Here is a 27,597-nt window from a genome sequence, read left to right on the forward strand (position 1 = left end):
TAATTAATCAATAATAAATGAACTATCAGGCAGGAGTTGGAACAGATGAGCTGTAAAAGCTCCTTTCACCCCCCACCCATTTAATAATTCCATCATTAATTTAATTTTTGATGAAGTTTTGCAGGAGGTTTTAATTAATTTTAAGCAGGGAAAGAAGATGAGAAACAAGATGGGAAATCGGGAAATAAGATGGGAAATAAGATGGGAATTGTCCTCTCCTGGGAATTTTGCACTGATGGGGGGATTTGGGTTCTTGGACACGTTGGGAAACCTTGGATATTTTGGTTTGTGATTCCAAAGGGATCGCCTGGGAGTGGGAAATTTGGGGAGCAGAGCCCCCCAGGTTCTGCGGAGCCGCTTCCAAGGTCTCCAAAACCTTGCTGGGAACTGGGAATTCAAATCGCTCCCCATGAAAACATGGAATGGTTTAGGTCGGAAAGGACCCTCAGGATCGTCCCATTCCCTTCCCTGGCCGCGCCCCAGCCCCTCAAAATCCTGGGAATCCCAAACCTTCCCTGGGGTGGGACAGACCAGGTGTGATTGGCCACCTTGGCCGGTTCTTTGGCCAATCCCAAAGCTGGAAGTGGCTTCCAGCTCCGCGCCGGATCCGAGTTTTGCGGAATGAGATGAGCCCCGATTTAGGACCGACTGCCCTCCCACTGCTTTTAGCCCCTGCTCCGCAGGGAAAAGCTTCACTGCGGATTTTCCTCTCATTTCTGAAAGAAGCTGGACACGTTTCCCTCCTTTAGGGGGGAATTTGATCCAAGCTGGGATCCCACACCCTGAAAATCCCACTCTTTTTGTCCGTCCAGAGGTTTTTAAATCCCGTTGGAAAATGAGCTGGACCAGCTGAGGGCTCGGGGCCGGGCTGGCACCCGCGACCCCGCCCCTCTCCAGGGACTTTTTTTCCTTGCAAATTGGGCGTTTCTGGAGAGCCTCCAGGGGCTGATTCCCAGGAAAAGGCGTCGGGATGCGATCCATGCGATTCCATCATTGTCTGACTCCCTGGATGTGTCAGGTTTAAGTGGCACCTTCCTTGATAAGCCTCACTTTGCTTTTTATTCCTCCCCATCTATTTCTAGACATTCCTGAAAAGCCTTGGGAAAAGCAGACGAGGATAAAATCCCAAATAACTTCATTAAATTCCTTTTTTTTTTTTTTTAATAAAAACCCACACAGAAGAGGAATTTGGATAAAAATGCAGATCCCGGAACGCCTCAGGTACCCCCTGGATTATCCAGAGGTGACAAGTGCAGTGTTTGGGGCAATCTGAAAAATCCGTGGAATTCTCTGTTTCTTGGGATTACGACCTCTCTTAATCCTCTTTGGAATTTTCTGAGCTCCCGTTTGCTGCCGGATGATCCCAAAAATCCCTTTTGCTGTGCTTATGAGTGAGGGGGAGTCTGGGCAATTCCAGGAAAATATGGATGGGGGGGAAAAGATGGAGAGCAGCCGTGGGGAGATGGAATTTGGGGGTGTTGGTGGGTGAGAAGCTCCACAGGACCCATCCATGTGCTCTGGTCCCGGAAATTCCCGATGTTCTGGGCTCATCCCACAGCGTGGGCAGCAGGAAAGGAGGGAATTCTGCCCCTCTGCCCTGCTCAGGTGAGATCCCACCTGGAATTCTGCACCCAGCTCCAGGATCCAACAGCAGGAGGACCTGGAGCTGCTGGAGCAATTCCAGAGGAGGCCACGGAGATGCTCCAAGGGCTGGAGAGAGGCTGGGAGAGCTGGGAATGTCCAACCTGGAGAAGGCTCCAAGGATCCAAGGAAACTTCAGAACTCCCTCAGTGCCTGAAGGGATCCAGGAGAGCTGGAGAGGGACAGGGATGGAGGGACAGGACACAGGGAATGGCTTCCCACTGCCAGAGGCAGGGATGGATGGGATATTGGGAAGGAATTCCTGGCTGGGAGGGTGGTGAGGAGCTGGGACGGAATTCCCAGAGAAGCTGTGGCTGTTCCTGGATCCCTGGAAGTTTCCAAGGCCAGGTTGGACAGGGCTTGGAGCAACCTGGAATAGGGGACGCTGCCCCTGGCCCATGGGATCATCCCATCCCAAATCCCATCCCACCCCATCCCATCCCATCCCATCCCATCCCATCCCATCCCATCCCAAATTCCATCCCAAATCCCATCCCATCCCACCCCATCCCATCCCATCCCATCCCAAATTCCATCCCAAATTCCATCCCAAATCCCATCCCACCCCATCCCATCCCATCCCATCCCATCCCATCCCAAATTCCATCCCAAATCCCATCCTATCCCACCCCATCCCATCCCATCCCATCCCATCCCATCCCAAATTCCATCCCAAATCCCATCCCACCCATCCCACCCCATCCCATCCCATCCCATCCCATCCCAAATTCCATCCCAAATTCCATCCCATCCCATCCCATCCCATCCCACCCCATCCCATCCCATCCCATCCCATCCCATCCCATCCCATCCCACCCCATCCCATCCCATCCCATCCCATCCCAAATTCCATCCCATCCCAGGGATCCCAGGGACGCGGCCGGGCCTGTTCAGCCCTCGCCATCTCCATCCCCGCCACCATCCAGGTTTCGGTGTTGGTGCCACCCATGGTCGCTGTCACCCAGCCCGGCTGTGTTGGGGCCGGTGGTTTTGGGATGGTGCCGGAACTCCACGGAGCCGACGCCTTTTCCCGGTGTCGAAATCGGGACAGAGAGGGAAGGAGCTTCGGGATCTTCAGAGTGGCCAGGGGAGCTGCGCGGCTCCAGCCGGCCTGGGGGAGGTCGAATCCAGAAATTTTTGGAGTTTTTGTGGGAAATGCTGCCGGGTTTGGTGGCGTGGGTCATGCAGGAGAAGTTCATCTCCAGGCTGGCGATTCCAGTCCCTCCAGCCCTTCCCATTCCTTCATGGAATGCGCTTCGATCCCCGACTCCGGGCCTTCGAGGGTGCACATTGGGGTGCTCCAACCCCGGCGCACATTTTGCAGACTTGTTGGGTTTCCCGGGAGCTGAAAGCCAGGGATTGGTTGGAAACCCTTCGGAAAATTCTCTGTTTTGTGTAAATAATTCTGCGGGACTGGGTGGGGGTGGAACGAGGAGTTGCGAGGTTGCTTTTCATCCCGCGATCGCTGTGAGCGCTGATCCTGGAAGCAACGGGCGGTTGGGTTGGAAGGGATCTTGGTTGGACTGGAAGGGATCTTGGTTGGATTTCCCTTCTCTCCTTGTTTTTTTCCAGACTGGAACGGGTGAGAATCATCGAGTCTTGGACACGGGAGACTCGATGGGGGTGCAAGGAAGAGTTGAGAGGTTGTTCTTCATCCAGTGCTCGCGTCCAATCACGGAACCATCGGGTGGTTGGGGTTGGGAGGGACCTTGGCTGAATTTTCCCTCTCTCCCTGTTCTTTTCCAGGCTTTTTCCAGGAAAGGGTGGAAGTCATTGTGTCCTGGACACGGGAGATTCAATGGGGGTGGAAGGAAGAGCTGAGCAGTCGCTCTTCTCCATCCCTTGCTCGCGTCAAATCACGGAACCATCAGACCTTGGGTGACCTTCCAAGGTCACTCGGTTGACGTTTCCCTTCTCTCCCTGTCCTTTCCCAGGCTGGAATGGGTGGGAATCATTGAGTCTTATACATGGAATATTGGATGGGGGTGGAAGGAAGAGCTGAGCAGTCGCTCTTCTCCATCCCTTGCTCGCGTCAAATCACGGAACCATCAGACCTTGGGTGACCTTCCAAGGTCTCTTGGTTGATGTTTCCCTTCTCTCCCTGTTCTTTTCCAGTCTGGAATGGGTGGGAATCATCAAGTCTTGGACATGGGAGATTCAGTGGGGGTAGAAGGAAGAGCTGAGCAGTCGCTCATCTCCATCCCTTGCTCGCGTCAAATCACAAAATCAGGGGGTGGCTTGGGTGACCTTCCAAGGTCTCTTGGTTGACGTTTCCGTTCTCTCCTTGTCCTTTCCCAGGCTGGAATGGGTGGGATTTATCAAGTCTTGGACACAGGAGACTCGATGGTGCAAGGAAGAGTTGAGCAGTCGCTCTTCTCCATCCCTTGCTTGCGTCAAATCATGGAATCATGGGGTGGTTGGGGTTGGGCAGGACCTTGGTTGATGCTTCCCCTCTCCCTGTCCTTTCCCAGGCTGGAATGGGTGGGAATCATCAAGTCTTGGACATGGAATATTTGATGGGGGTGGAAGGAAGAGTTGAGCAGTCGCTCTTCTCCATCCCGCGCTCGCGTCAAATCATGGAATCATCAGGTTGGGTGACCTTCCAAGGTCTCTGGGTTGACGTTTCCGTTCTCTCCTTGTCCTTTCCCAGGCTGTAATGGGTGGGATTTATCAAGTCTTGGACACAGGAGACTCGATGGTGCAAGGAAGAGTTGAGCAGTCGCTCTTCTCCATCCTGCGCTCGCGTCCAATCATGGAATCATTGGGTGGTTGGGGTTGGGCAGGACCTTGGTTGATGCTTCCCCTCTGTCCTTGTTTTTTTGCAGAGTGGAATGGGTGGGAATCATTGAGTCTTGGACACGGGAGATTCAGTGGGGGTGGAAGGAAGAGCTGAGCAGTCGCCCTTCTCCATCCCTTTCTGGCGTCAAACCACAGAACCATCAGACCTTGGGTGACCTTCCAAGGTCTCTGGGTTGACGTTTCCGTTCTCTCCCTGTCCTTTCCCAGGCTGGAATGGGTGGGATTTATCAAGTCTTGGACACAGGAGACTCGATGGGGGCGGAAGGAAGAGTTGAGCAGTCGCTCATCTCCATCCCGCGCTCGAGTCAAATCACAAAATCATCAGACCTTGGGTGACCTTCCAAGGTCACTCGGTTGACGCTTCCCTTCTCTCCCTGTCCTTTCCCCAGGCTGGAATGGGTGGAAATCATCGAGCCTCGGACCCGGGAGCGCATGTACGCCAACCTGATCACGGGGGAGTGCGTGTGGGACCCGCCCGCCGGCGTGCGGATCAAGCGCACCAATGAGAACCAGTGGTGGGAGCTCTTCGACCCCAACACCTCGCGCTTCTACTACTACAATGCCACCACGCAGAGGACGGTGTGGCACCGTCCCCAGAACTGCGACATCATCCCGCTGGCCAAGCTGCAGACGCTGAAGCAGAACACGGAGTCGCCGCGGGCTTCCACGGAAAACAGCCCCGGCAGGAGCAGCAATGTCAGCAGGGAGGGAAGCACCAGCTCGTCCTTGGAGCAGGAGCTGGAGGGCAGCGAGAAGGTGCAGGAGCAGCGCCCGAGCCGCCAGCCCAGCCAGTATTCCGTGGTGAAGGAGGAAACGGAAAGGTAAAGGTGGGATGGGGTGGGAGAAGGTCGGGAATTTCCAGTGCTGGTGGTGTCCAAGAGCAAAATCCCGCAGGTCTTGGGCAAAGATGGTTTGGGGTTGGTTCCGATGCTTGACCCCTGGTTGGTCTCCACTGAGCTGGATCCTCCAAAAAACGAGGAGGAAGAGGGAAAAACATCAGGGTAGGTGTTCCCGGCGGGAAGTTTCCCTAAAGGAATAATTTCTCGTCCTCTTGGAATTCGTTTTTAGGATTGGAAGTTCGGGTTTAGAGCCTGGGCGGGAGAAGGTCGGGAATTTCCAGTGCTGGTGGTGTCCAAGAGCAAAATCCCGCAGGTCTTGGGTAAAGACCTGGGTTTGGGGTTGGTTGCTCATGCTTGACCCCTGGTGGGTCTCCACCGAGTTGGATCCTCCAAAAAACGAGGAGGAAGAGGGAAAAACATCAGGAAAAGGTGTTTCCCCACCTTAGGTGTGTTTTAGGTGTTCCTGGCGGGAAGTTTCCCTAAAGGAATAATTTCTCGTCCTCTTGGAATTCGTTTTTTGGATTGGAAGTTCGGGTTTAGAGCCTGGGCGGGAGAAGGTCGGGAATTTCCAGTGCTGGTGGTGTCCAAGAGCAAAATCCCGCAGGTCTTGGGTAAAGACCTGGGTTTGGGGTTGGTTCCTCATGCTTGACCCCTGGTGGGTCTCCACTGAGCTGGATCCTCCAAAAAACGAGGAGGAAGAGGGAAAAACATCAGGAAAAGGTGTTTCCCCACCTTAGGCGTGTTTTAGGTGTTCCTGGCGGGAAGTTTCCCTAAAGGAATAATTTCTCATCCTCTTGGAATTCATTTTTAGGATTGGAAATTTGGGTTTAGAGCCTGGCGTGGTTGTAAATGATTTCCCTGGGTAAGGTCTCCCTGCGGAGCTGGGATGATTCACCCCACGACCACAGCTTGTCCCACAGGTCTGGGGAGCTCCTGGCAGGGAGGATTTCCCTCGGGAAGGAGAAGGGAGCCGGCGCTCCGTTCCCAAGGACAACGTCTGGAGACATTCGTGCCACTCCTCCGCTGTCCTTTCATCTCTTGTGGATTAAAAGCTGCAAATCTCGGAATCGCGGAACGGTTTGGGTTGGAAAGGAGCTTTAAAATCCATCTTTTTCCACCTCCTCCGCCTCCCACCCTCCCAGCCTCACTTGGGACAATTCCAGGGATTTGGAGCAGCCGCGGCTTTCCTGGGAGTCCTGAGGCGGGTCGTTAATTAATGTGTTTGTCTTCCCTTAATTGATGCTTTTGGCCACGTTCAGGACCCGGCCAGGTTGAGGAGACCAATCTGGGGTGGAATTCCCGTTCCCAGCTCCTGCTGCCAGAAAACTGTGGCCAGATGGGAGCAGGAATTCCCGGCTTGGCAGGTGCTTCCATGTGGGACACGCGAGGCTCCGCGGGAAGGTTCCGCCTTCCCCAGGTCCCGGGAGAGGCTCTGATGGAATCTCTGGGCCTGGGAATGGGGGGGGATCCTTCTGGAGCAGGGGGATTTTGGGAATGGAGACTGGGATTTGGGGCCGTTCACTGCAGGCGGATGTGGAATCACGGAGTCGTGGAATTGCAGAATCAAGGAATGGGATGGGATGGGATGGAAGAGGGCTGGAAGATCATGGAATTTCAGCCTTTTCCATGGGCAGGGACACCTTCCACCGTCCCAGGTTGTTCCAAGCCCCATCCAACCTGGCCTGGGACATTTCCAGGGATCCAGGGGCAGCCACAGCTTCTCTGGGAATTCCATCCCAGCCCCTCACCACCCTCCCAGCCAGGAATTCCTTTCCAAAAATCCCATCCATCCCTGCCCTCTGCCAGTGGGAAGCCATTCCCTGTGTCCTGTCCCTCCATCCCTTGTCCCAAATCCCTCTCCAGCTCTCCGGGAGCCCCTCCAGGCGCTGGAAAGGGCTTTGAGGTCTCCTTGGAGCCTTTTCCAGGCTGGACATTCCAAGCTCTCCCAGCCTGGCTCCAGCCCTTGGAGCATCTCCGTGGCCTCCTCTGGAATTGCTCCAGCAGCTCCAGGTCCTCCTGGTGTTGGATCCTGGAGCTGGGTGCAGAATTCCAGGTGGGATCTCACCTGAGCAGGGCAGAGGGGCAGAATTCCCTCCTTTTTCCTGGTGGGAAGTGAGCCCAGGAGATGTCGATGGAGCAGGATCCCACTCCCAAAGCGGCGTGAGGGGTTAACAAGGACCTGGGGATGGATTTTAAATTCCCTGGGATTTGCTGCAAGAACAGGGGTGGGATCAGGAATTTCCTGGGGAAAGGATCATTTCCCAAAGTGGGACCAAGAATTTCCTGGGGAAAGGATCATTCCCGAGGTGGGATCAGGAATTTCCTGGGGAAAGGATCATTCCCAAGGTGGGACCAGGAATTTCCTGGGAAAAGGATCATTCCCAAGGTGGGATGCAGGAATTTCTTGGGAAAAGGATCATTCCCAAAATGGGATCAGGAATTTCCTGGGAAAAGGATCATTCCCGAGGTGGGATCAGCAGCTCTCTGGGGGGATTCCCACAGGGGATCCGATTCCCACATCACGGACACTCCAGGTCACAAATTCCTTGGTGTCCTGCACCAACACATTCCCCGTTCCCATTATGGGATGCAAATCTGCTGGATCAGCTTGGAGGAGGGCAGGATTCTCAAATAAAAAATGGTTAATCCCTGGAAATCTCCTGGAAGGGAAAAGGAATTCGGGAAAAGGAATTCAGGAAAAGGAACCCTTGGCTGGGTTTGGCCAGTGGGAGGCTGTGTCCTCAAATCTCCAGGAATTCCAGGTCTTGGCCATTCCAGGGTTTGGGATTGAGCAGATCCTGGGTCCTGGAGCTTTAAAGATTCGTTAAATTTTTTTTTTTTTTTTAAATTTAGACGCCACTAGAGGGAGCAGAAATTCCTGCTGACTGGAATTTCCAGCTGCATCCCATCCAAACCATGGCTGCGTCCCACCCTTGATCCAAATATCGTGGCTGGGAAAAAAAAAAAACCATTCCTGCATTTTCCCCATTCCAGCATTTTCCCCGTTCCTGCACATTTTCCCCATTCCTGCATTTTCCCTATCCCGGGAAGTGTCCAAGGCCAGGTTGGAAGGGGCTTGGAGCAACCTGGGATAGCAGAAGGTGTCCCTGCATAATTCCATTGTCTTGAAGGTCCCTTCCAACCCCAACCATTCCATGATTCCACAAAATCCCATGAAATTCCGTGAAGGATTCCCAGATCCCGGTTGCGTTTCTCGCGGAAGATCCGCACCTGCGGAGGAGCTCTGGAGGTTTCCTGGTGGAACCTCCCGGTCCGGGTCCCATCCCAGGAAATCTCATTTAAAGGTTTCTGGCTAAGCTCGGCTCATCTGGTCGGAAAAGGGAATTTGGGATGAGTGGGGAAGTTTCTATTGGAATTCACATCCGGGGCCTCCCTTAAAATTTAGGATTTAGGAACCAGAGCACCTCCGGATGCTGGAGGCCTCTCCCAGTCCATTCCTCACATCCATGGGGATGTCCCATCCCGCCCATGTGGGTCAGCCCTTGGAATCCACAGGGAATTTGCTGTTGCCAGGCTCCTGGATCCCGCCGGAATCGCCTCACACTTCCACAGTGACGTGGGGTTTGTTCCAATCAGCATCCGGATCCGGCTCTGGAATCAGCCCCGGGATATCAGCGGCAGCTCCGTCCTGGCGGCCAGCAGAGCCTTCCCGGCGAGATTTCCCAGCTTTTCCACGGAGTTTTCCACGCTTGTCTTAAAGTGGTGGCGGCTTTTCTCCGGGGCGTGACTTGACAGCCGTGAAATCTCGGAGCGGGAACGTCGGCCGGATTTTCCCGTGTCGGGATTTTCCGCACCGTCGGAAAGTGTCTCAGGTTACTGGCTTGAAATCCTTGGAGAAGGTGCCAGGCAAGGGAAAAAGAAGCCTTTTCCACGGAAAACTGGGCCTTGCCGCTGCTTCTCCAAGGAGGAATTCCGAGGGGAAGCTTGAAGGACAAGGGAGTGGATTTTCGACCGCCTGGAGCGTTTTCCTTGGACCCTTGAAACGCAGGAATCTTGGGATGCGAGGAGCCTTCACCCAGATCTCATCTGCCGGGAAGTTGTGCCCGAGCTATTCCTCAGGATTCCCACTTTTTTTTTTTTTTGCACGTCCCGGTTCCGAAGGCGCTGGGATATCGGAGATAAAACACAGCATTTAAATCTTCCTGGAGTATCCAAGGGAAATTCGCTCAAAACCCAATCCCTGGAATGCGCCCGCTGCAGATCTCTGGGACCAGCAACCACCCCCTTTCCAGGCAGCAGCCGTTTCCCTGACTCCAAAAAATCCCAAAAAAAGCAGATTTGTGGAATGAAAGATGCCTCAAATCTCTGAAACACCCAATTTGAGCGCCCCACGAGTTTTCCTTGGAATTCTCTCCGTTCATTTCCTTTTCCAGGAGGCGCTGGAGGTGCCCGGGTTTGGAAAACGGCGGGATCAGGGACACGAATCCCTGCAGCGCCTGCTGCCCAAGGGTTTTCCAGGTCCTGGCAGGGATTCCCAACCTTCCCCCAGGATGAGAGGGAAGAGAAACTGAGGACTTGGAGTTGCTCTGGAAAACCACGTGGGAAGACCAAGGCATGGAGAAGATCCTCAGGAGTTTCCTTCCCAGTGTCCTGCCGCCAGCAGGAGCTTAAGGCTTGGAATTCTGGGCTTCTCTTCATCCAAGCGTTGGATTTTCCCAGCTGGGTGAGGTCTCCCAGTGTGAGGAGCCAGGAGGAGCTTGGGAGAAGTGGGAATATTCATCCTGGAAAAGGATCCAGGGAAACCTCAGAGCCGCTTCCAGAGCCTGAAGGGATCCAGGAGAGCTGGAGAGGGACTTGGGATAAAGGGATGGAGGGACAGGACACAGGGAATGGCTTCCCGCATCCAGAGGGCAGGGACAGATGGGATTTTGGGAAGGAATTCCTGGCTGGGAGGGTGGCGAGGGGCTGGGATGGAATTCCCAGAGGATCTGTGGCTGCCCCTGGATCCCTGGAAGTGTCCAAGGCCAGGTTGGAGCAACCCGGGATAGGGATTTTCCCTTCCAGCCCAAACCAGGCTGGGCATTTGATGAAGTTTTTCTGTGTAACTTCCATGAAATTCCCACAATTTGATGAAGTTTTTGTTCCACTAAGGAACAAAAGGAAAAAAAAAAAAAAAAGAAGGAAATTTTTTAATCCTGGAAATGTTGAAATTCCCACCCGGATCTGGATCCACCCCCAAAACCTGCCTCCCATCCCTGAAGGACAAAGAGGATGGCCTGGAATTTCTCCGTCTTTCCAATCCCTGGTGCTGTGGGAACCTCAATCCCATCCCATTCCCAGACTACGGCATTCCCCCGGAAACCCTCCTCTTCCCGGTGCTTCATCCACGGTGTGGGGGCCGGGAAAACCAGCACGGGCTCCCTCCTGCCCTCGGAGTGCAATTCCATGGTTTTGGAGGCCCCTTCCAACCCCAACCATTCCATGATTCCATGAAATCCCATGAGATCCCGTGACTCCCGGATCCCGGTTGGGTTTCTCGCGGAAGATCCGCAGCTGGGGAGGAGCTCTGGAGGTTTCCTGGTGGAATCTCCCGGTCCGGGTCCCATCCCGGGAAGTCTCGTTTAAAGGTTTCTGGATAAGCTCGGCTCATCTGGTCGGAAAAGGGAATTTGGGATGAGTGGGGAAGTTTCTATTGGAATCCGCTCCCGGGGCCTCCCTTAAAATTTGGGATTTAGGAACCAGAGCACCTCCGGATTTGGCTGGAGATGAATCCAGCTCTGGATGGGAATGTTGGACGGAATGCTTGGAATTCTTGGAATTTTTGCAATTCAGATTTTTTTTTTTCCCCCTCCCTTTTATTTGCTGCCTGTGCCAACAAATTCCTGTTTTTTCCAGTTCCATCCCCCTGGGACAACTTTCCCAAAATCCCAACTTTGCTCCAAGCTCCACCCATGCTTGCCTTGGACGTTTCCAAGGACGGGGCATCCACAGTTTTTTCCGGGAATTCCATTCCAGCGTTTGTTTGCTTTGCTTTTTCCCGTTTTCCCATCTGTTGGACAATCCCCGGACGATCCGAGGATCCTCGTCCTACAGGACGCGGAATCATCTCCTCTTTCCACCCTTCTGGAACCCGTGACGAGGAGCCGGATCCATCCCAGCTGAGCTCTCCTGGAGATTTTTTGTGAAATTTAAGGATCACCTGGAAATTCCCCGGCTTCGGCCTCTTCCCCTGGTTCCAGGAGATCCTCAATTTCCCGAATTGCGAGGAAGGATCCCAAATTCAGTCTTCCAATGTTTTTTTTGGTTTTTTTTGTGGTGTTTTATCCCTGGTTTTGGTTTATTCCCGCCCATTTCACAGCAAAAATTCCATCTCTGAGTGACGCTGGACATCCCAATCCACGGCAAAGGGGTCGGAATTCCGTGGTCTTTGAGGCCCCTTCCCACACTTTGGGTTGCTCCTAAACCCGGCCTCGGACGCTTCCAGGGGATGATGGGGCATTGCTGGAAAATTCTTGGATGAGATCTCCCAGCATTCCCAAATTTATCCCAGAGATTTGATTCCTCCCCCGCGGGAGATTTTCCTAACTCCGAAATTCCTTTGGCTTCAACTTCCTTTCCCCTTCTCCGGCACTGGGGGCGCTCCGACAGCGCCGGCTCCCGTCCCACCCGTCCGGGTGAGTTTTCCCATGGAATTAAAGGTCGGAAAAGACTTCCAAGATCCTCAAATCCACTTTCCAGGCTCCTTCCTTAATCCCGTTCCCTCCCCACCATCCTTGAGTTTATTGAGACCGCGGAACTGCCCCCCCGGGGGATGGAATTATCCGAGGAAATATTTGGGGATGAGCAGTGGAAAACACATTTCCGGCACAACCCGAGCAAGACCGGACTCCTCTTCCTCATTCCATCCTCAAATATTTCCCAGGAAAAAAAAACAAACAAACAAAACAAAACAAAACAAAACAAAAATCTCATATTTGGCATTTTTTGCTCCGAGCTGGGGGTGGAAATCGTGAGCCGAAGCTTTTTTTTAATATCCTTTCCTTGAATCCCCCCGGATTAGGGCGGATGTTCCGGATATTCGCCTAATTCCCCCCCGAGCGCTTGCGTCGGGCCCCGAAATTCCGGTTGCGTAATTCCCAAGGAAACCACCCTGGAAGTTTCGCCGTAATTGAGGGTACGCAGGGCGGCGATTGAAGCCCGAGGATTTGGAGCCGGGATTTCGCTTCTATTCCTGGCTCTTGCCACGGAGCTGAGCTGTTTCCTGCCGCTCGCTTTCCCTGGTTTTCCAAAGGCTCGGGAATGGCGCCCTGTCCTAGGGGGGAAAAAAAAACCCCAAAAAAACTGCTGGATTTGTTCGATTTTTAAAAAGAAAAAAAAAAAATTCCCAGGGTAAATTTCTGTCAGTGCCGGAGGATTTGGGTTTAGACGCGGTTTAGGGAAAATTAATTTTATTGGTGTGAAAGGGCGCGTTGGTCGGTGGGAAATCTCCTTAATTATGGGAAAAATCGCGTTAGTTATTGGAAAATCACCCTAATTAGTGGAAAATCACCTTTTTCGTTGGAGAATCGCGCTTATTGACGAAACGTCGTCTTCGTTACTGGAAAATCGTTTTTTATAAGTGGAAATTGCCTTAATTATTGGAAAATCACCTTAATTATTGGAAAACCACTCTCATTGATGAAAAATCATCTTAATTACTGCAAAATCACCTTAATTGCTGGGGAAATCACCTTAATTATTGGAAAATCACCCTTATTAGTGGAAAATCACCTTTTTCATTGGAAAATCACCTTCATTACTGGAAAATCACTTTTTTTCATTGGAAGTCACCTTAATTATTGGAAAATAACTTTTTTTAATTGGAAGTCACCTTAATTATTGGAAATTTTTTTTTAATTGGAAAATCACTCTGATTTTTGGAAAACCGTCCTCATTAGGGTGAAATTTTCCTTATTAGTGGAAAATCACCTTTTTCATTGGAAAATCACACTTATTAATTAATGAAAAATCATCTTCATCACTGGAAAATCACTTTTTTACATTGGAAATCACCTTAATTATTGGAAAATCACTTTTTTATAATAATCACTAATTATTGGAAAACCACACTTATCAATGAAAAATCATCTTCATTAATGAAAAATCATCTTAATTACTGCAAAATCACCTTAATTGCTGGGGAAATCACCTTAATTATTGGAAAATCACCCTTATTAGTGGAAAAACACCTTTTTCATTGGAAAAATCACACTTATTAATGAAAAATCACCTTCATTACTGGAAAATCACTTTTTTTCATTGGAAGTCACCTTAATTATTGGAAAATAACTTTTTTTAATTGGAAATCACCTTAATTATTGGAAATTTTTTTTTAATTGGAAAATCACCCTGATTTTTGGAAAACCGCCCTCATTAGGGTGAAATTTTCCTTATTAGTGGAAAATCACCTTTTTCATTGGAAAATCACACTTATTAATTAATGAAAAATCATCTTCATCACTGGAAAAATCACTTTTTTACATTGGAAATTACCTTAATTATTGGAAAATCACTTTAATTATTGGAAAACCACACTTATCAATGAAAAATCATCTTCATTAATGAAAAATCATCTTAATTACTGCAAAATCGCCTTAATTGCTGGGGAAATCACCTTAATTATTGGAAAATCACCCTTATTAGTGGAAAATCACCTTTTTCATTGGAAAATCACACAATAATGGAAAATCATCACGGTTAGTGGAAAATCGCCTAAATTATTGGAAAACCGCCTTTATTGTTGGTAAATCACCCTAATTAGTGGAAAATCACCTTTTTCATTGGAAAAATCACACTTATTAATGAAAAATCACCTTCATCCCTGGAAAATCACCTAAATTATTGAAATAAGTGTGGAAAATCACACTTATTAATGGAAAATCGCCTTTTTCATCGGAAAATCCCACTTCTTAATGGAAAATAATCTTCATTAGTGGAAAATTTACTTATAAAAATTTACTTTTTTTTTTTAATTGGAAATCACCTTAATTATTGGAAAATCGCCCTTATTAGTGAAAAAATCTCCTTTTTCATTGGAAAATCACACTTATCAATGGAAAATCACCTTCATTACTGGAAAATCACTTTTTTCCATTGGAAATCACCTTAATTATTGGAAAATTATTTTTTTATTGGAAAATCGCACTTATTTGGGTGACATTTTCCTTATTAGTGGAAAATCACCTTTTTCATTGGAAAAATCACACTTCTTAATGAAAAATAATCTTCATTAGTGGAAAATTACTTTTTTTTTAAATTGGAAATCACCTTAATTATCGTAAAATCGCCCTTCTTAGTGGAAAATCTCCTTTTTCATTGGAAAAACCACACTTATTAACGGAAAATCACCTTCATTACTGGAAAATCACTTTTTTCCATTGGAAATCACCTTAATTTTTGGAAAATCACCCTTATCAATGGAAAATCACCTTTATTCATGGAAAAGCACCTTCCAAGCGCCCCGGGAAGGCTTTGGATGCGTCCCTCATCCGGCCAGGGACACGATTTGATGGATAAAATCCGGATCATCCGGCTCGGAGGGCGGCGGTTGAGGGTTCATCCCCAACGTTCGGCTGCTCCCAGGCCGATCCCGACTCTTCTCCCGATCCTTATCAACAATCTGGATGTCCTTATGGATATCCTGGATGTCCTTATCAGCAATCTGGGAGGGGCAGGGCCGGAGCTCCGAGGGTTCCTGTGGATCAAGGATGGGTTGGGGAGAACTTCCAGAAGCTCAGCAAGGCCGCGGGATGGACAAAGCATTCCTGAGTGCTCGGGTGGTCGCCCAAGGATTCGGGAATGCCGGGAAGCGTTATCCCAAGGGCAGGGGAGGAAGGGGAGTTGGGAACGCCTCGGGAGGTTCCAGGGAAGGTTTAATCCTCGCTTGACCACAACCGGGCAACCTTTGGGTTATCCAACACCTGAAAAACCTGGGAGAATCCAGTGGGGAATGACCGGGATGGAGCACGGGGTGTGGGAGGGGAAAATGAGGGAGCGGGGCCGGCTTTGCACGGAGAAGGATTCTGGGGAGACCTCAGGACACTTTTCCAAAACCAAAGCCGGGTTTCCAAACCAGTCGGGTTTTTGGCTGGAGCTGGTGGTCAGCTCCATGAGATTTTTATCCATCAGGATTTCTGGGATGCAATCCAGTGCCTGAAACCCCCGTGCTTGGGGAAGACCTTGATGCCCACTCTGGGAATTTGTTTGGGTTGAGTTTCCCAGATTATCCCGGTTGTTCCAGGTTGGGTGGGAACGTCTGGCTTGAGGACACAAACTGGGCCAAGGTGGAGATTCCGGGAAAGATCCTAAACATGGAATGGTTTGGGTTGGGAAGGATCCTCAAAACCACCCAGTTCCATCCTCTTTCCATGGGCAGGAAATTTTCCAATCCTTCTCCTCATTCCTTCCACCATCCCAGGGTGCTCCAAGCCCCATCCCACCCAGCCTGGAATATTCCAGGGATGGAGCATCCACAGATTCACCACCCTCATCGTGAAATTCCTCCTTTAATCCAACAAATCTGTTAGCCGAGAAAAATCCATAAGGATTTGCCTTAAGATTTGTCTGATTCGATCCGTCAGGATTTCTGGGATGCAGTCGTAGTCCCTTTCTTGTGGAAGACCTTGATGCCCACTTTGGGAATTTGTTTGGGTTGAGTTTCCCAGATTATCCCGGTTTTTCCAAGGATGGATCCAGGCTGGGTGGGAACGTCTGGCTTGAGGACACAAACTGGGCCAAGGTGGAGATTCCGGGAAAGATCCCAAACATGGAATGGGTTGGGTTGGGAAGGGTCCTCAAAACCACCCAGTTCCATCCTCTTTCCATGGGCAGGGCCACCTTCCACCATCCCAGGGTGCTCCAAGCCCCATCCCACCCAGCCTGGAATATTCCGGGGACGGAGCATCCACAGATTCACCACCCTCATCGTGAAATTCCTCCTTTAATCCAACAAATCTGTTAGCCGAGAAAAATCCATAAGGATTCGCCTTAAAAACCTTGGGAAAACAGCTGGCCAAGGGTCGGGGCCACGCTCCGTCGCATCCCTGCCCTTGGGAATCCGGGATAGCCGGAATCCAGCAGCGCTGCTGTTTAAATATTGAACAGGAACCAGCTGGGAATCCTGCCCTGGCCGATTCCGGAGTCCGCTCGTTAACGCTGGAATCTCAGCTGGTGGCTTTTAATTATTCCCAAAAACTCGGCTCATCCGGGGAAAGCGAGCGCGGCCGGCTCGGCCGCCCTTGGGAACGTGCAACCGCGCGGATCCCCGTGGAAATTCCCTGCCCAGCTCCCCCCCGTTCGGAATATTTGGGATGGATTCACTCGTCCATCAACTCCAAACCTCGTCAGGGAGGGACAGGAGGAGTCCTGGAGCTCGTTTGGACGGGGATTAATTAACGCGGACGGGAAACGGAACAGCGGGAAAAATGATGGATGGAAACCAAGCCGTGGCTCCGATGGATTGGGAAGATCTTGGAAGCGACAACTCCAAAAAATTCCAGGAAAAATCCACCCATTTTCGGATGAGCCAAAATAAGGGATGGGGGAGCGTGATGCTGGCACCTGGAATAGAAACCTGGGATCCAGAGGAGCGGGAATTCCGTCCTGGAGGGGGGCGGAGGAGCTCTTGGTCCATCCAGCCTGGGGAATTCCGGTGTCCATGGGGTTTGACAATCCCGTTTTGGCCATGGCCGGGTTCCGGTGGAGTTTTTAGATGGAAAAACCGACATTCCCACCCGGGATGCTGCTGTGCTGGATGGGGGTGGAAGCAGATCCACAGGGAAGGACCTTGAACAGCTCCAGAAATCTCCTGGAATCACGGAATGGTTTGGGTTGGAAGGGACCTTAAAGCCCATCCACCTTCCCCTATCCCAGGTTGCTCCAGCCTGGCCTTGGACACTTCCAGGGATGGGATCCATCTGGATTCAGCCATGGATTTGAGGATCCATCAAAATTCCACCATGGATTTGGGGATCCATCTGGATTCCTCCACGGATTTGGGGATCCATCTAAATTCTGACATGGATTTGGGGATCCATCTAAATTCCACCATGGATTTGGGGATCCATCTAAATTCTGACATGGATGTGGGAATCCATCTGGATTCCTCCATGGACTTGAGGGTCCATCTGGATTCCTCCATGGATGTGAGGATCCATCTAAATTCCACCATGGATGTGGGAATCCATCTGGATTCCTCCATGGACTTGAGGGTCCATCTGGATTCCTCCATGGATTTGAGGATCCATCAAAATTCCACCATGGATTTGGAGATCCATCTGGATTCTGCCATGGATTTGAGGGTCCATCTGGATTCTGCCATGGATTTGAGGGTCCATCTGGATTCCGCCATGGATTTGGGGATCCATCTGGATTCTGCCATAGATTTGGGGATCCATCTAAATTCCACCATGGATTTGGGGATCCATCTGGATTCCTCCACGGATTTGGGGATCCATCTAAATTCCACCATGGATTTGGGGATCCATCTGGATTCCGCCACAGATTTGGGGATCCATCTAAATTCCACCATGGATTTGGGGATCCATCTAAATTCTGACATGGATTTGGGGATCCATCTGGATTCCAACATGGATGTGAGGATCCATCTAAATTCCACCACGGATTTGGGTACAGCACGGGGATCAGAGGTGATGCCTTTCTCTCGGGAATCCTGGAGGAGGAGGAGAGGAGGAGGAGGAGGAGGAGGAGGGGGAGGAGGAGGAGGAGGAGGAGGAGGAGGAAGAGGAGGAGGAGGAAGAGGAGGAGGAGGAGGAGGAGGAGGGGGAGGCGGAATTCCATTCACACGCGCTGGCGAGGAAAAAGGGATTAAGCAATTCCACACAGCCGTCCGTAATTCCAGGGCTAAATCCCATTAAAATCGGCTTTGGCAGAAGCTTAATTTTATTGCCTCCTTGCTCCACTAAAATTTTGGAGCTTTATCCTATTAGGAAGATTTTGTTTCTTTTCCCTCTTTTTTTTTCCTTCCCGAAACCAACATCGGATCTGAATTTTATTAACGGGAGAGCCTTAACGAGGGAACATGGGGGGATTTTAGGGATGGTTTTTTTGGAATAAAGTTATTTCTCCAGGCATTTTCTGGAGAAATATTTGCTGTGTTTTCCAAATGGGACCAAATCCGAGCACATTCCCGTCGGGAAGGGATGCTAAGGCAAAAATGAACATTTTCCTGTGCTCATTTGCAGCGAGATTGGATAATATTGGAAACACCATGATCAATACCTGGGTTTTTTTTTTTGGGAAGGGTTGGAGGGTCTTGGCATTGGAAAAGTGTGGAGCCAAAAATACGGATCAAGAGTAGGTTTGATCCTGCAAGAGCGGCTTTGAGTCCTTGGATCCCACAAAATCCTTCTTGGACTCCCAAGTCTGAATTCCCAAGTTTTGAATTCCCAACTCTTCACTGAACCCCACCACGTCCAAAAACCAGTTCGGAAATTCCATCCCAGACTTCCCAGATGGGGTTTTTTCCCCCGTGTTTTTCCAAGTGTTGTTTCTCTTGGAGTGGGTTGGTGGTGTGACCACCTCCATCTTCCGGGAACAAGAGCTCTGCAGGCTCGGATTTAGATGAAAATGTGGCAAAAATTTGGTTTTGTGGGGATTTTCCTCTTCCCGCATCGGCTCTGACTGTCCGAGGCTGTGGAAGAGCGGGAGCGGCACTCGGAAAGGGCGGGATGGAGCCGGGAGATGTTTGGGAACTGCTCAGAAATTTTAAGGGAAAATTTGGTCTTTGAGGGGTTGGAAATGAACCTGGAGACCACGGCCATGGGTGGCTTGGCCACCATCCGGCCAACAACTCAAAATAAAAAAAATCAGCGACTCCAAGCTCGAGCAGGCCCCGGGAGCAGATCCAGGACAGTGGGATCCCATCCTGATGGGATTCACCTCCATGAATCCCAGAGGAGACGCTGACGCCTCCATTGGTGACTCCTCCTGTGCCATTCCTGTTTTCCAGCTCGTCGCCTTCGGGAGTGTTCGAGAAGGAATACGACATTTACCGGGATTACAGCACGGAAGGACAGCTCCTGCATTACAGGTAGCCGGAATTTCCCTCCGGGATCGGGGTTGGGATGGGTGGGGCACTGAATGTCACGGGTGTTTTATTCCCGGAGGATTTTCCAGTCCTTCTCCTCATCCCTTCCCTTCGTGCGTTGCCCTTCAGGTCTTTGTGGAGCTCCAAAAGTCCTCAAGGAGCCCAAAAAGTCCTCACTGAACCCCAAAAGTCCTTCTTGAACCCCCCCCGCCCCCCGAGTCCATCTTGGACCCCAACTCCTCATTGAACGCCTGAAATTCTCACTGAACCCCATGACGTCATTGCTGGGCCCCGGAGATCCTCACTGAACCCCAAACATCCTCATTGAACCCCAGAAAACCTCACTGAACCCCAAACATCCTCACTGAACCCCAAACATCCTCACTGAACCCCAAAAATCCTCATTGAACCCCAAAAACCCTTCTTGAACTCCAAATCCTCACTGAACCCCAAACATCCTCACTGAACCCCAGAAATCCTCACTGAACCCCAAAAATCCTCATTGAACCCCAAACATCCTCACTGAACCCCAAACATCCTCACTGAACCCCAAAAATCCTTCTCGAGCTCCAAATCCTCACCGAACCCAGTGTCCCGGGCCAGGCTGGACAGGGCTTGGAGGAACCTGGAATGTTGGAAGGTGTCCCTGCCCTTGGAATGGTTTGGGTGGGACTGGGCGATCTTGGAGCTCCCACCCAGACCCCTTACACGGTTCCAGGATTCCCTTGCCCCCCTCACAATCAATCCCATCGGCAGGAATTCACCACCAGCTCCGGTGCCAGCTCGTGGCGCTCGCGGGGTTAAACCAAAGCACGTCCACCCGCGGCTAATTAAGCAAGGCTGCTAATTAGCTCCTTGGCTGGCTGGGGGAAGGGCAGCCAGGGCCGCTCCCTGGGTTTTTGTGGGATTGGGAAGATGGAGGCGTCTCCCGCTGGCGACTGCGGTGACACCGCAGCTTTTAATTGCCGCCAGCCCAAATCCAAGCCGCCGCTGACGAATCCCGCCGGATTCCGGCTCGGCTCCCCCTGCCAATCCCTGTTTCCCAACCAAGCTTCCCAATTCCCACTCCTTCCTACCCTTCCTGGGAACGGCACCTGCCCAGCTCCTGGGTGGGATCAGGTTGTCCGTGGATTCATGGAGAATGTTCGGCCGACGAGGATAAAAACCCCGACTCCATCGCTCTCCTGGTTCTCCCTCCTGGAAAGTTTGGACGGGGATTGGGAAGTCTCTGGTTGTCCCAACACGGAGATGGAGAATTTGGAGCAGGATGGAACCCAACCAGAGCTTCAAAGATCCGTCATGGAGTGGGATGAGCCCCCAAACGCTTCCGCTGGAGCTGCCACAGCTCCCTCGCTTCCAAACCCCTGGAGATTCCAGGATCAGCTGGAAAATCAGGTCTGCGAGCCAACAGCCTTCCCTGGCCTTCCCAACCCTCTTCTCCTCGAGTCTGGAACTAATTCCAGAGGTCTTTCCCTCTGGAAAATGGCAGAAGGACACGGGATTGAGCGCCACAACTCATCCGTGGTTCTCTGGTGAGACCCAGGTCACGCGTGGTTCCCGCCTTCCTCCATCCCCTCTGGAAAGGAGAAGCTGGAGAGCTCCCGGATGTTGGGACAAGGTGTGGGATGGAGGTGGCTCGTGGAGAGAAGCCGGAAACCGACTGAGGAATCCCATGGGATTCAGCTGGGATCCTCAGCCACGGAATCACCGCCACCTCCTGGTGGCTCACCCCAGGAGCTGCAGCGACGCCCTCGGGAGCAAGGAAGGATTTTTCTCCTTCCTTGGAGCTCCCGGCCAACAATTCCTACGGGAGATTTTTCCAGTGTAAAGAAGATTAATCGGTGCCATTAAGAGGATGACGTCGTGCTCTGTCCATCTAGGAATGCTTTTGTGGAATCCCGTCATTCCCAATCCCTGCTCTTAACCCTTTCCCTCTTCATCCCCTCTGGATTTGGGGTCCCCAGAGCTGCTTCACGGCCTCGTTCCGTCGAGGGAGTTGAACTCTTTGCTAATCCAAAATCAATCAATCAATCAATCAATCAATCAGTCAATCTTCCCATCGGGAAATCTGCTTGTCTGTGGGAGAAATCCCAAATTCCTGTCTTCATCCCATGGCTGGGCAATCAATGGCCAATCAAGGCTGCTCAGACTGGATTTTAGACCAAAACCTTCAGCATTAAGGACTTTCTTCTCCCTTTCTCCTCCCGGCGGCAAGGATGGCACCAAAGTTCTCCAAACCTGCAGCAAATCCATCATTCCAGGCTCTGGAGCTGGAGAAGGTCGCCCTGCTGTGTTCCAGCTCTTTGTGGAGAGTTGGGACGTCCAATCCACGAGCGGGGAGAATCCTGGAATTCTCCTCCCTTCGGGTGTTCTAGGAGAGCAGGATGGTGTCTGCTTCCCCGGCACTGGATCCTTGGCTTAGGCCTTCCTCAATTTCTCCCGGAGCCTCCACACCCAGGAATGCTTGAAGAGTTCTTCAGTCTTCTTGTGGTCAACAGGGAATCACCTCACACCGAAGAAATGGGGGGAAAAGAGGAGAGAATTGGGGTTGGCTCCCAAAAATCCTGGCACCGCCTTTCGGAGCTCCGCAGAACCTCCCCTGGAGGCACCTGAGGTGGTTTTGGAGGTGGTCGTGGTTGTGGGGCCACCTCTGTTTTGGGAGACAGCCATAATTTGCCAAAAATCTGTAATTTTCCAGCTGTTTTCACCTCTTGGCTCCCACGGGAGTTTTTGGATTCTTCCTCCATGGTTGGAGGGTCAGCGTCCGAATGGTTCAGTGTCCAAATCCTGCCCTGGCCATGTTCAGCCCTTTTTTTTTCATCCGGATTTGTTGTCCTAGTGCCACCTGGATTCAGGGAATGGCTGTAATTCGGCAGAGTTGTGTAAATCCGGGCCCAAATTCCAGGAAGAGACTTGCAGGAGCTTTGGAGAAACCCAGGAAGGAGGTGAGGAACCGCCACGCCAGATTTTGAGCGCGGCTCCGGCCACGAGTTCATAAATGTGACCATTCCTGGGTTTTAGAGGTCAATGTGACCATTCCTGATTTCCTTGGAAGTGAGGAAGAGGAGCAGAACTGACACCAGTGATTCCTTAGGGAGCCGTGGGACAAAAATCCCATCTTTTGGGAAAAAAAGGGATGAGGGTCGATGGTTGCTCTTGGTGGCGTCACAGTGATGGGACCTCCTGGAACTGGGCTTTCTTCCCAAGCCTCGTCCAACCTGGCCTTGGACACTTCCAGGACGGAGCAGCCACGGCTTTTCTGGGAATTCCATTCCAGCCCCTCTCAGGGAAGAATTCCTTCCCAAAATCCCGCCTAACCCTGCCCTCTGGAAGCGGGAAGCCATTCCCTGTGTCCCATCGGGCTGGGGACACCAAGAGGAGGAAAAGCTTCGGAGCAGGGAACGCTCTCCGGGGGGATGCGAAATCCGCTCAGAACAGGCAAGAGCTAAAAGAAAAAAAAACAAAAAATAAAAATCACCATTTTTGGAAGTCTTTGTGGCGCTCCCGGAGCCAGCGGGAATGAGCAGATTCCCTGTTGATCGGCTATTTTGGGAAATGTCACTGCTGGCCTCTCTGTTCCTCCCAGCTGATTCCTCAGAACCACAAGGGCTCTTCTGTGCTCCTTTCCCGGCATTCCCTCCTCCCTCTCCAATCTGGAAAGATCTCCGCTTTGCTTTCGGTGACATTTGGATTTTGGGAACGGAGCTGTTTTTGGGGGGATTGTTTTAACTGGGATGAGCAGCCCCCATTGGCTCCCGGGAATTTGGCGTCCGTGCCCGGCTCGGTTGTGCTTTGGTCTTGTGCTTCCTCCTGGTGGGTTCCTGATGGGATTGATCCTGGAGGAACTCAATGGAGATCCCCCCCATCCATCCCAAACGAAGAGGACAACGATGGGTGGGGAAGGCCCCCCCTGAGCTGACCTTCAGCAAGGGCATCTTGACCTTCATCCAAGGATTGATCATCCAAGTTCATTTTGGTGTTTCCTCATCATCGACATCCCATAAAATCCTTTGGTTATGGATTCGTGGCCTCCAATGTCCCTCTCCAATCTGGAAAGATCTCCGCTTTGCTTTCGGTGACATTTGGATTTTGGGAACGAAGCTGTTTTTGGGTGGATTGTTTTAACTGGGATGAGCTGCCCCCATTGGCTCCTGGGAATTTGGCGTCCGTGCCCGGCTCGGTTGCTTTGGTCTTGTGCTTCCTCCTGGTGGGTTCCTGATGGGATTGATCCTGGAGGAACTCAATGGAGACCCCCCCCGGCCATCACGGATGTCCCAAACCAAGACGACAACGATGGGTGGGGAAGGTCCACCCTGACTTTACCTTCAGCAAGGGCATCTTGACCTTCATCCAAGGATTGATCATCCAAATTCAAGGATTGAATGACCTTCAGGAAGGTCATCTTGACCTTCATCCAAGGATTGATCATCCAAAGGATTTTATGGGATGTCCATGATGAGGAAACACCAAAATTTTGGTGTTTCCTCATCATGGACGTCCCATAAAATCCTTTGTCTATGGATTCGTGGCCTCCAGCGTCCCATCCCACCCAAACGGCTGCCGGAAAATGGCAAAAATTCACCCTCCTGGTGAGTTTTTCATTTCATTTCTGGCCCTGCTTCTCCCAAAAATAAGTGGGAATGAGGATGACGAGGGATTGGGAGGGGTCGTTACCTCCCCCTGGTCTTGATCAGCTTCCGTGGACGTTAATTAGCGCCGAGGCCACCGGAGCAGCAGAAGATCGGAGACGTTTCACGGAGCTGAAGGTGATCCCGTGGCGCCATCCGGAGACCGGGATCGGACAATTCTGGAAAAATAATTGGAAATTTTTTTTTTTTTTTTTTTTTAGTGGTATTTTGATGGGTATAATCCTTTGGGAATGTTTTAGCTGGAGAATGGAATTGTGTGTGGAGGAGGTCACGGACGTTCATCGATCCAAGATTTGATGTCAACAGACTTTGGGCTTCCACATTCCCACCGCTCCAACATTCCCACAGAAATTCCAAACCGGATTTTCCCCCTATCCTGGATATCCCACGGACTGGGTGGTATCCATCAAATCATCTCGGAAAACTCAATCCCGGCGCTCGCCTTCTTCCCAAATATCCATTTTATTGCCCAAATTGTGCAGATTTCACCTCACTCGTTTCCGGTGTTTTCCAGGAATCAGCTTCAACCAATCAGAAGGCTTCCTAAAAAAAATGAACTCCAAGGGGGAAGCGACGCTTCCGAAAGATGGGAAGAGGGATTGGAAGTGTGGAAGAAGGGTTGGAGAGGCCGTGGTGGGGTTGCGAGAGCCCCAAATCCCACAAAAAACTGAGAATCCAGGGCTCGAGCAGGGATTTAAAAATTCGAGATTTCAAAACGTAGAATTAAAAATCCCGGTCCAAGCCCTGGGATTGTTAAATGTGTGGAATCCCACGGAATTCCGTGCCAGTTTTTTGGGAACAGCGCTAGCAGGTGAAGAACAGCAAAACCTTAAGGACGGAGGGCTTCAGGATTTCATCACACAGCTTAATTTAATTACAGATTAACATAAAATGCGACGTTTTTTTGCATGATTAGAGGGGCTGCATTCCTGTCCTGGGGGTGTTCTCCCGGCTGGAAGATTTCGGACGGATCACGGGAGGCTCCCGGGTGGAATCCTGGACATCCTCAGGCTCCGCTGCTCACCTTTCCCTGCTTCTTTTTCTTTTTTTTCCCCATGGATATTTCCGTGCTGCCGGAGCGGCGCTGGGCCCCGTGCCAGGGCTTTTCCCTGACCCCGGAATTCCCAGCGGGATGCGCCGGGAGCAGGCGGTGCCCAGCGGGGAGGGAAGAGGGGCCGGGCTGCTTCCCTCGCTCCCATCTCGGCTTAGCCCTGGATAAAGGGAATTTTGAGCTCAGGTGGAAGGCGGAGGGAGAGGATGCTCCCAAATCCCGCGGCCGGGGGAGGAAGGTGAGGAGGAGCGAGGGCACGGTGGGAATTCGGGATTTTGGGGATTTGGGAATGGTGGGGGTGCCTAAGGATCTTTTGCTTTTCCTGGGGAATCCTGCTGCGTTCTGATATTGGAATTATTCAAATCCAGGGGGTTTTTTTTTTCCCCAGGGAGGGGAAAATTCCACTTAATCCCAGCTCTAAATTTTAATCTTCGCCTGCAAAGTCTAAACATCTGCAAAGTCGGGGCAGGGGGAGAAATCTTGGAAAAATGCACGGTTTGGGTCGGTTTTGGAAATATTCTTGTTTTTAAAAAACCTCACGTCGTGGCCTCATTCCATCAAAAAACCAAATAATTTGGGTTTAAAAGAATGAAATATGATTTTCAAAATAGTTCTGCTTTTTCCCAGGGAGGGGGAAAATCCACTTAACCCCAGCTCTAAATTTTAATCTTCGCCTCTAAAAAAACACCGGGGCAGAGGAAGAAATCTTGGAAAAATGCACGGATTGGGTCGGTTTTGGAAATATTCTTGTTCACAAACTTCACGTCGCCGCCTCATTCCACCAAAAAACCAAATAATTTTGGTTTGAAAGAATGAAATATGATTTTTAAATAATTCTGCTTAAATCCAGCTGTGATTTATTCCCTCAGTCCCACCTCGATGGAGCGAGGGAATAAAAAATCCCCATTAAAAGCATCGGGAATGTGAAAAATCCACAATTTCGGTCGTTTTCGTGGGATTTTAAGGAATTTTGAGCTGTGCATGGTCGGAATTCTTGCTGGAATAAATAATGATATGCAAATGAGTGGGGGGGGGGGGGTCTGCAGGTGTGGGGTCTCTCCAGAAAAAACAATGGGAAGCAAAGGAATTCCCGGATGAGGGATCCAGGTTTCTCCTCTCCCCTCCATTGCTGACTTCCCAAAGGTTGGAAGAAGATCAAGGAGGGGGACACTGGAGCAGGGAAAGGAAATTTAGGAGAAGGAAATTTAGGAGAACGTGGGAAAAATCCTGCCCCAAACCAGCTGGAAGTTACGTGGGAATCACACAGATTTCCAAAGAAATTTGGATTTCTTGGACGGGAGACGCAGAGGGATTCGGGAAGCGGTTTTGTCATGGAAATGTACAGAGCAGGAAAAAAAAATCTCCCCCACGTGGAGGAAACAGCAGGGAGAGCCCAGAGCCAAGCCAGAAATAACAGGAATACTTGGGATTTCTGCCGGATGCCCCCGTGCCAGCATCCCCTGAATTCCTTGGAGTGGCTGCGGGCAGCGATTTTCAGCCCAAAAATTGCGGTTTTGGGATTCCTTTTGCCAGCAGAAAATTCCATTTATCTTGTGGGGGTTTTTTGGAGGAGGGGGGGGATGGAGCACTGACCATAATGCACGGGGCTTTCTGGAATATTGCTTCTCGTTGTTCAATATTTGGGATTGAGAGCTCGGCCTGGACGAGGTGATTTGAAGATTCCGACGGAGGCGCCCGGCTGCTCCGTTGGGGATTTTTCTTCAGATCCGCGGCTGCCAGATGGGAATATCAGTGCCAGCTGCAAAGCTGGGAATTAAGCGGTGGTTTCACCTGGTTTGAGTGAAAACACCTGGGTTTAGCAGGGATTTGGGATTTGGGATCTGGGATTTGGGTGGGGGTGGGGAAAATGTGGAAACGCGGATTTCTGCAGGGAATTTCCGGCTCATCTCATTCCAGCCCTTTTCCATGGGCAGGGACACCTTCCACTATCTCAGGTTGCTCCAAACCCTGTCCAGCCGGGGCTTGGACACTTCCAGGGGATGGGACAGCCACAGATTCCCTGGAAATTCCAGTCCAGTTTCCTCTGTGGATCTCCTGTTTTCTTTCCTCGCGATTTCTGGGATCTGTGCATAAAAATCAGGTTATTCATGAGGATCAAAGACCTCCAGAAGAAACACGGGGCCATCCAAGACTTTTTGTGTGCGTTTTGAGCAGGAAAAGCAGATTTTTCAGGAGCAGAGCAAGGTGGGAAGGGGCTTGGAGCAACCTGGGGTAGTGGAAGGGGCCCCGGCCCATGGCAGGAACTGGATGAGCTTTAAGCCCAAGCCATTCCATGAATCCATGATTTTGTGGTCGTGGGTGGAATTTCGGGGGGTCTGGAAGGGCTCCGTGAGGGGCATGAGATCCATCAAGCCAAGGTGGAGGAATCCAGACTCATCCAGGTTTTCGGCAGCAAAGAAGCTGGCAGGAGGCTCAAGTCCCCGGGAGATCCAAAGGTGGAAAAGGAAGGAATAAATTGTTCCCAAATCCCTTGGAGCGAGGAAAAAGTCGTGGACAAGCAAGGAGAGACTGTGGGGCCCCCTGCAGGGAATTGTTTGTGTCTTTTTGTGG

At 51.0% G+C, this 27,597-nt stretch overlaps 1 protein-coding gene across 3 annotated transcripts in view; it reads left to right on the forward strand.

Moving 5' to 3' along the window:
* Positions 1–27,597, forward strand: part of ARHGAP39 (Rho GTPase activating protein 39) — a 109,937-nt gene that overhangs the window by 62,547 nt on the left and 19,793 nt on the right. For all 3 annotated transcript variants that reach the window (XM_054514605.1, XM_036402734.1, XM_036402716.1), the window contains exons 2-3: positions 4,830–5,261; positions 19,249–19,329. In XM_054514605.1, the coding sequence (XP_054370580.1) occupies positions 4,830–5,261; positions 19,249–19,329 (513 nt within the window). The remainder of the gene's footprint in view (positions 1–4,829; positions 5,262–19,248; positions 19,330–27,597) is intronic.

Source organism: Molothrus ater, chromosome 1 (assembly GCF_012460135.2).
Source record: "Molothrus ater isolate BHLD 08-10-18 breed brown headed cowbird chromosome 1, BPBGC_Mater_1.1, whole genome shotgun sequence".
Taxonomy (NCBI): domain Eukaryota; kingdom Metazoa; phylum Chordata; class Aves; order Passeriformes; family Icteridae; genus Molothrus; species Molothrus ater.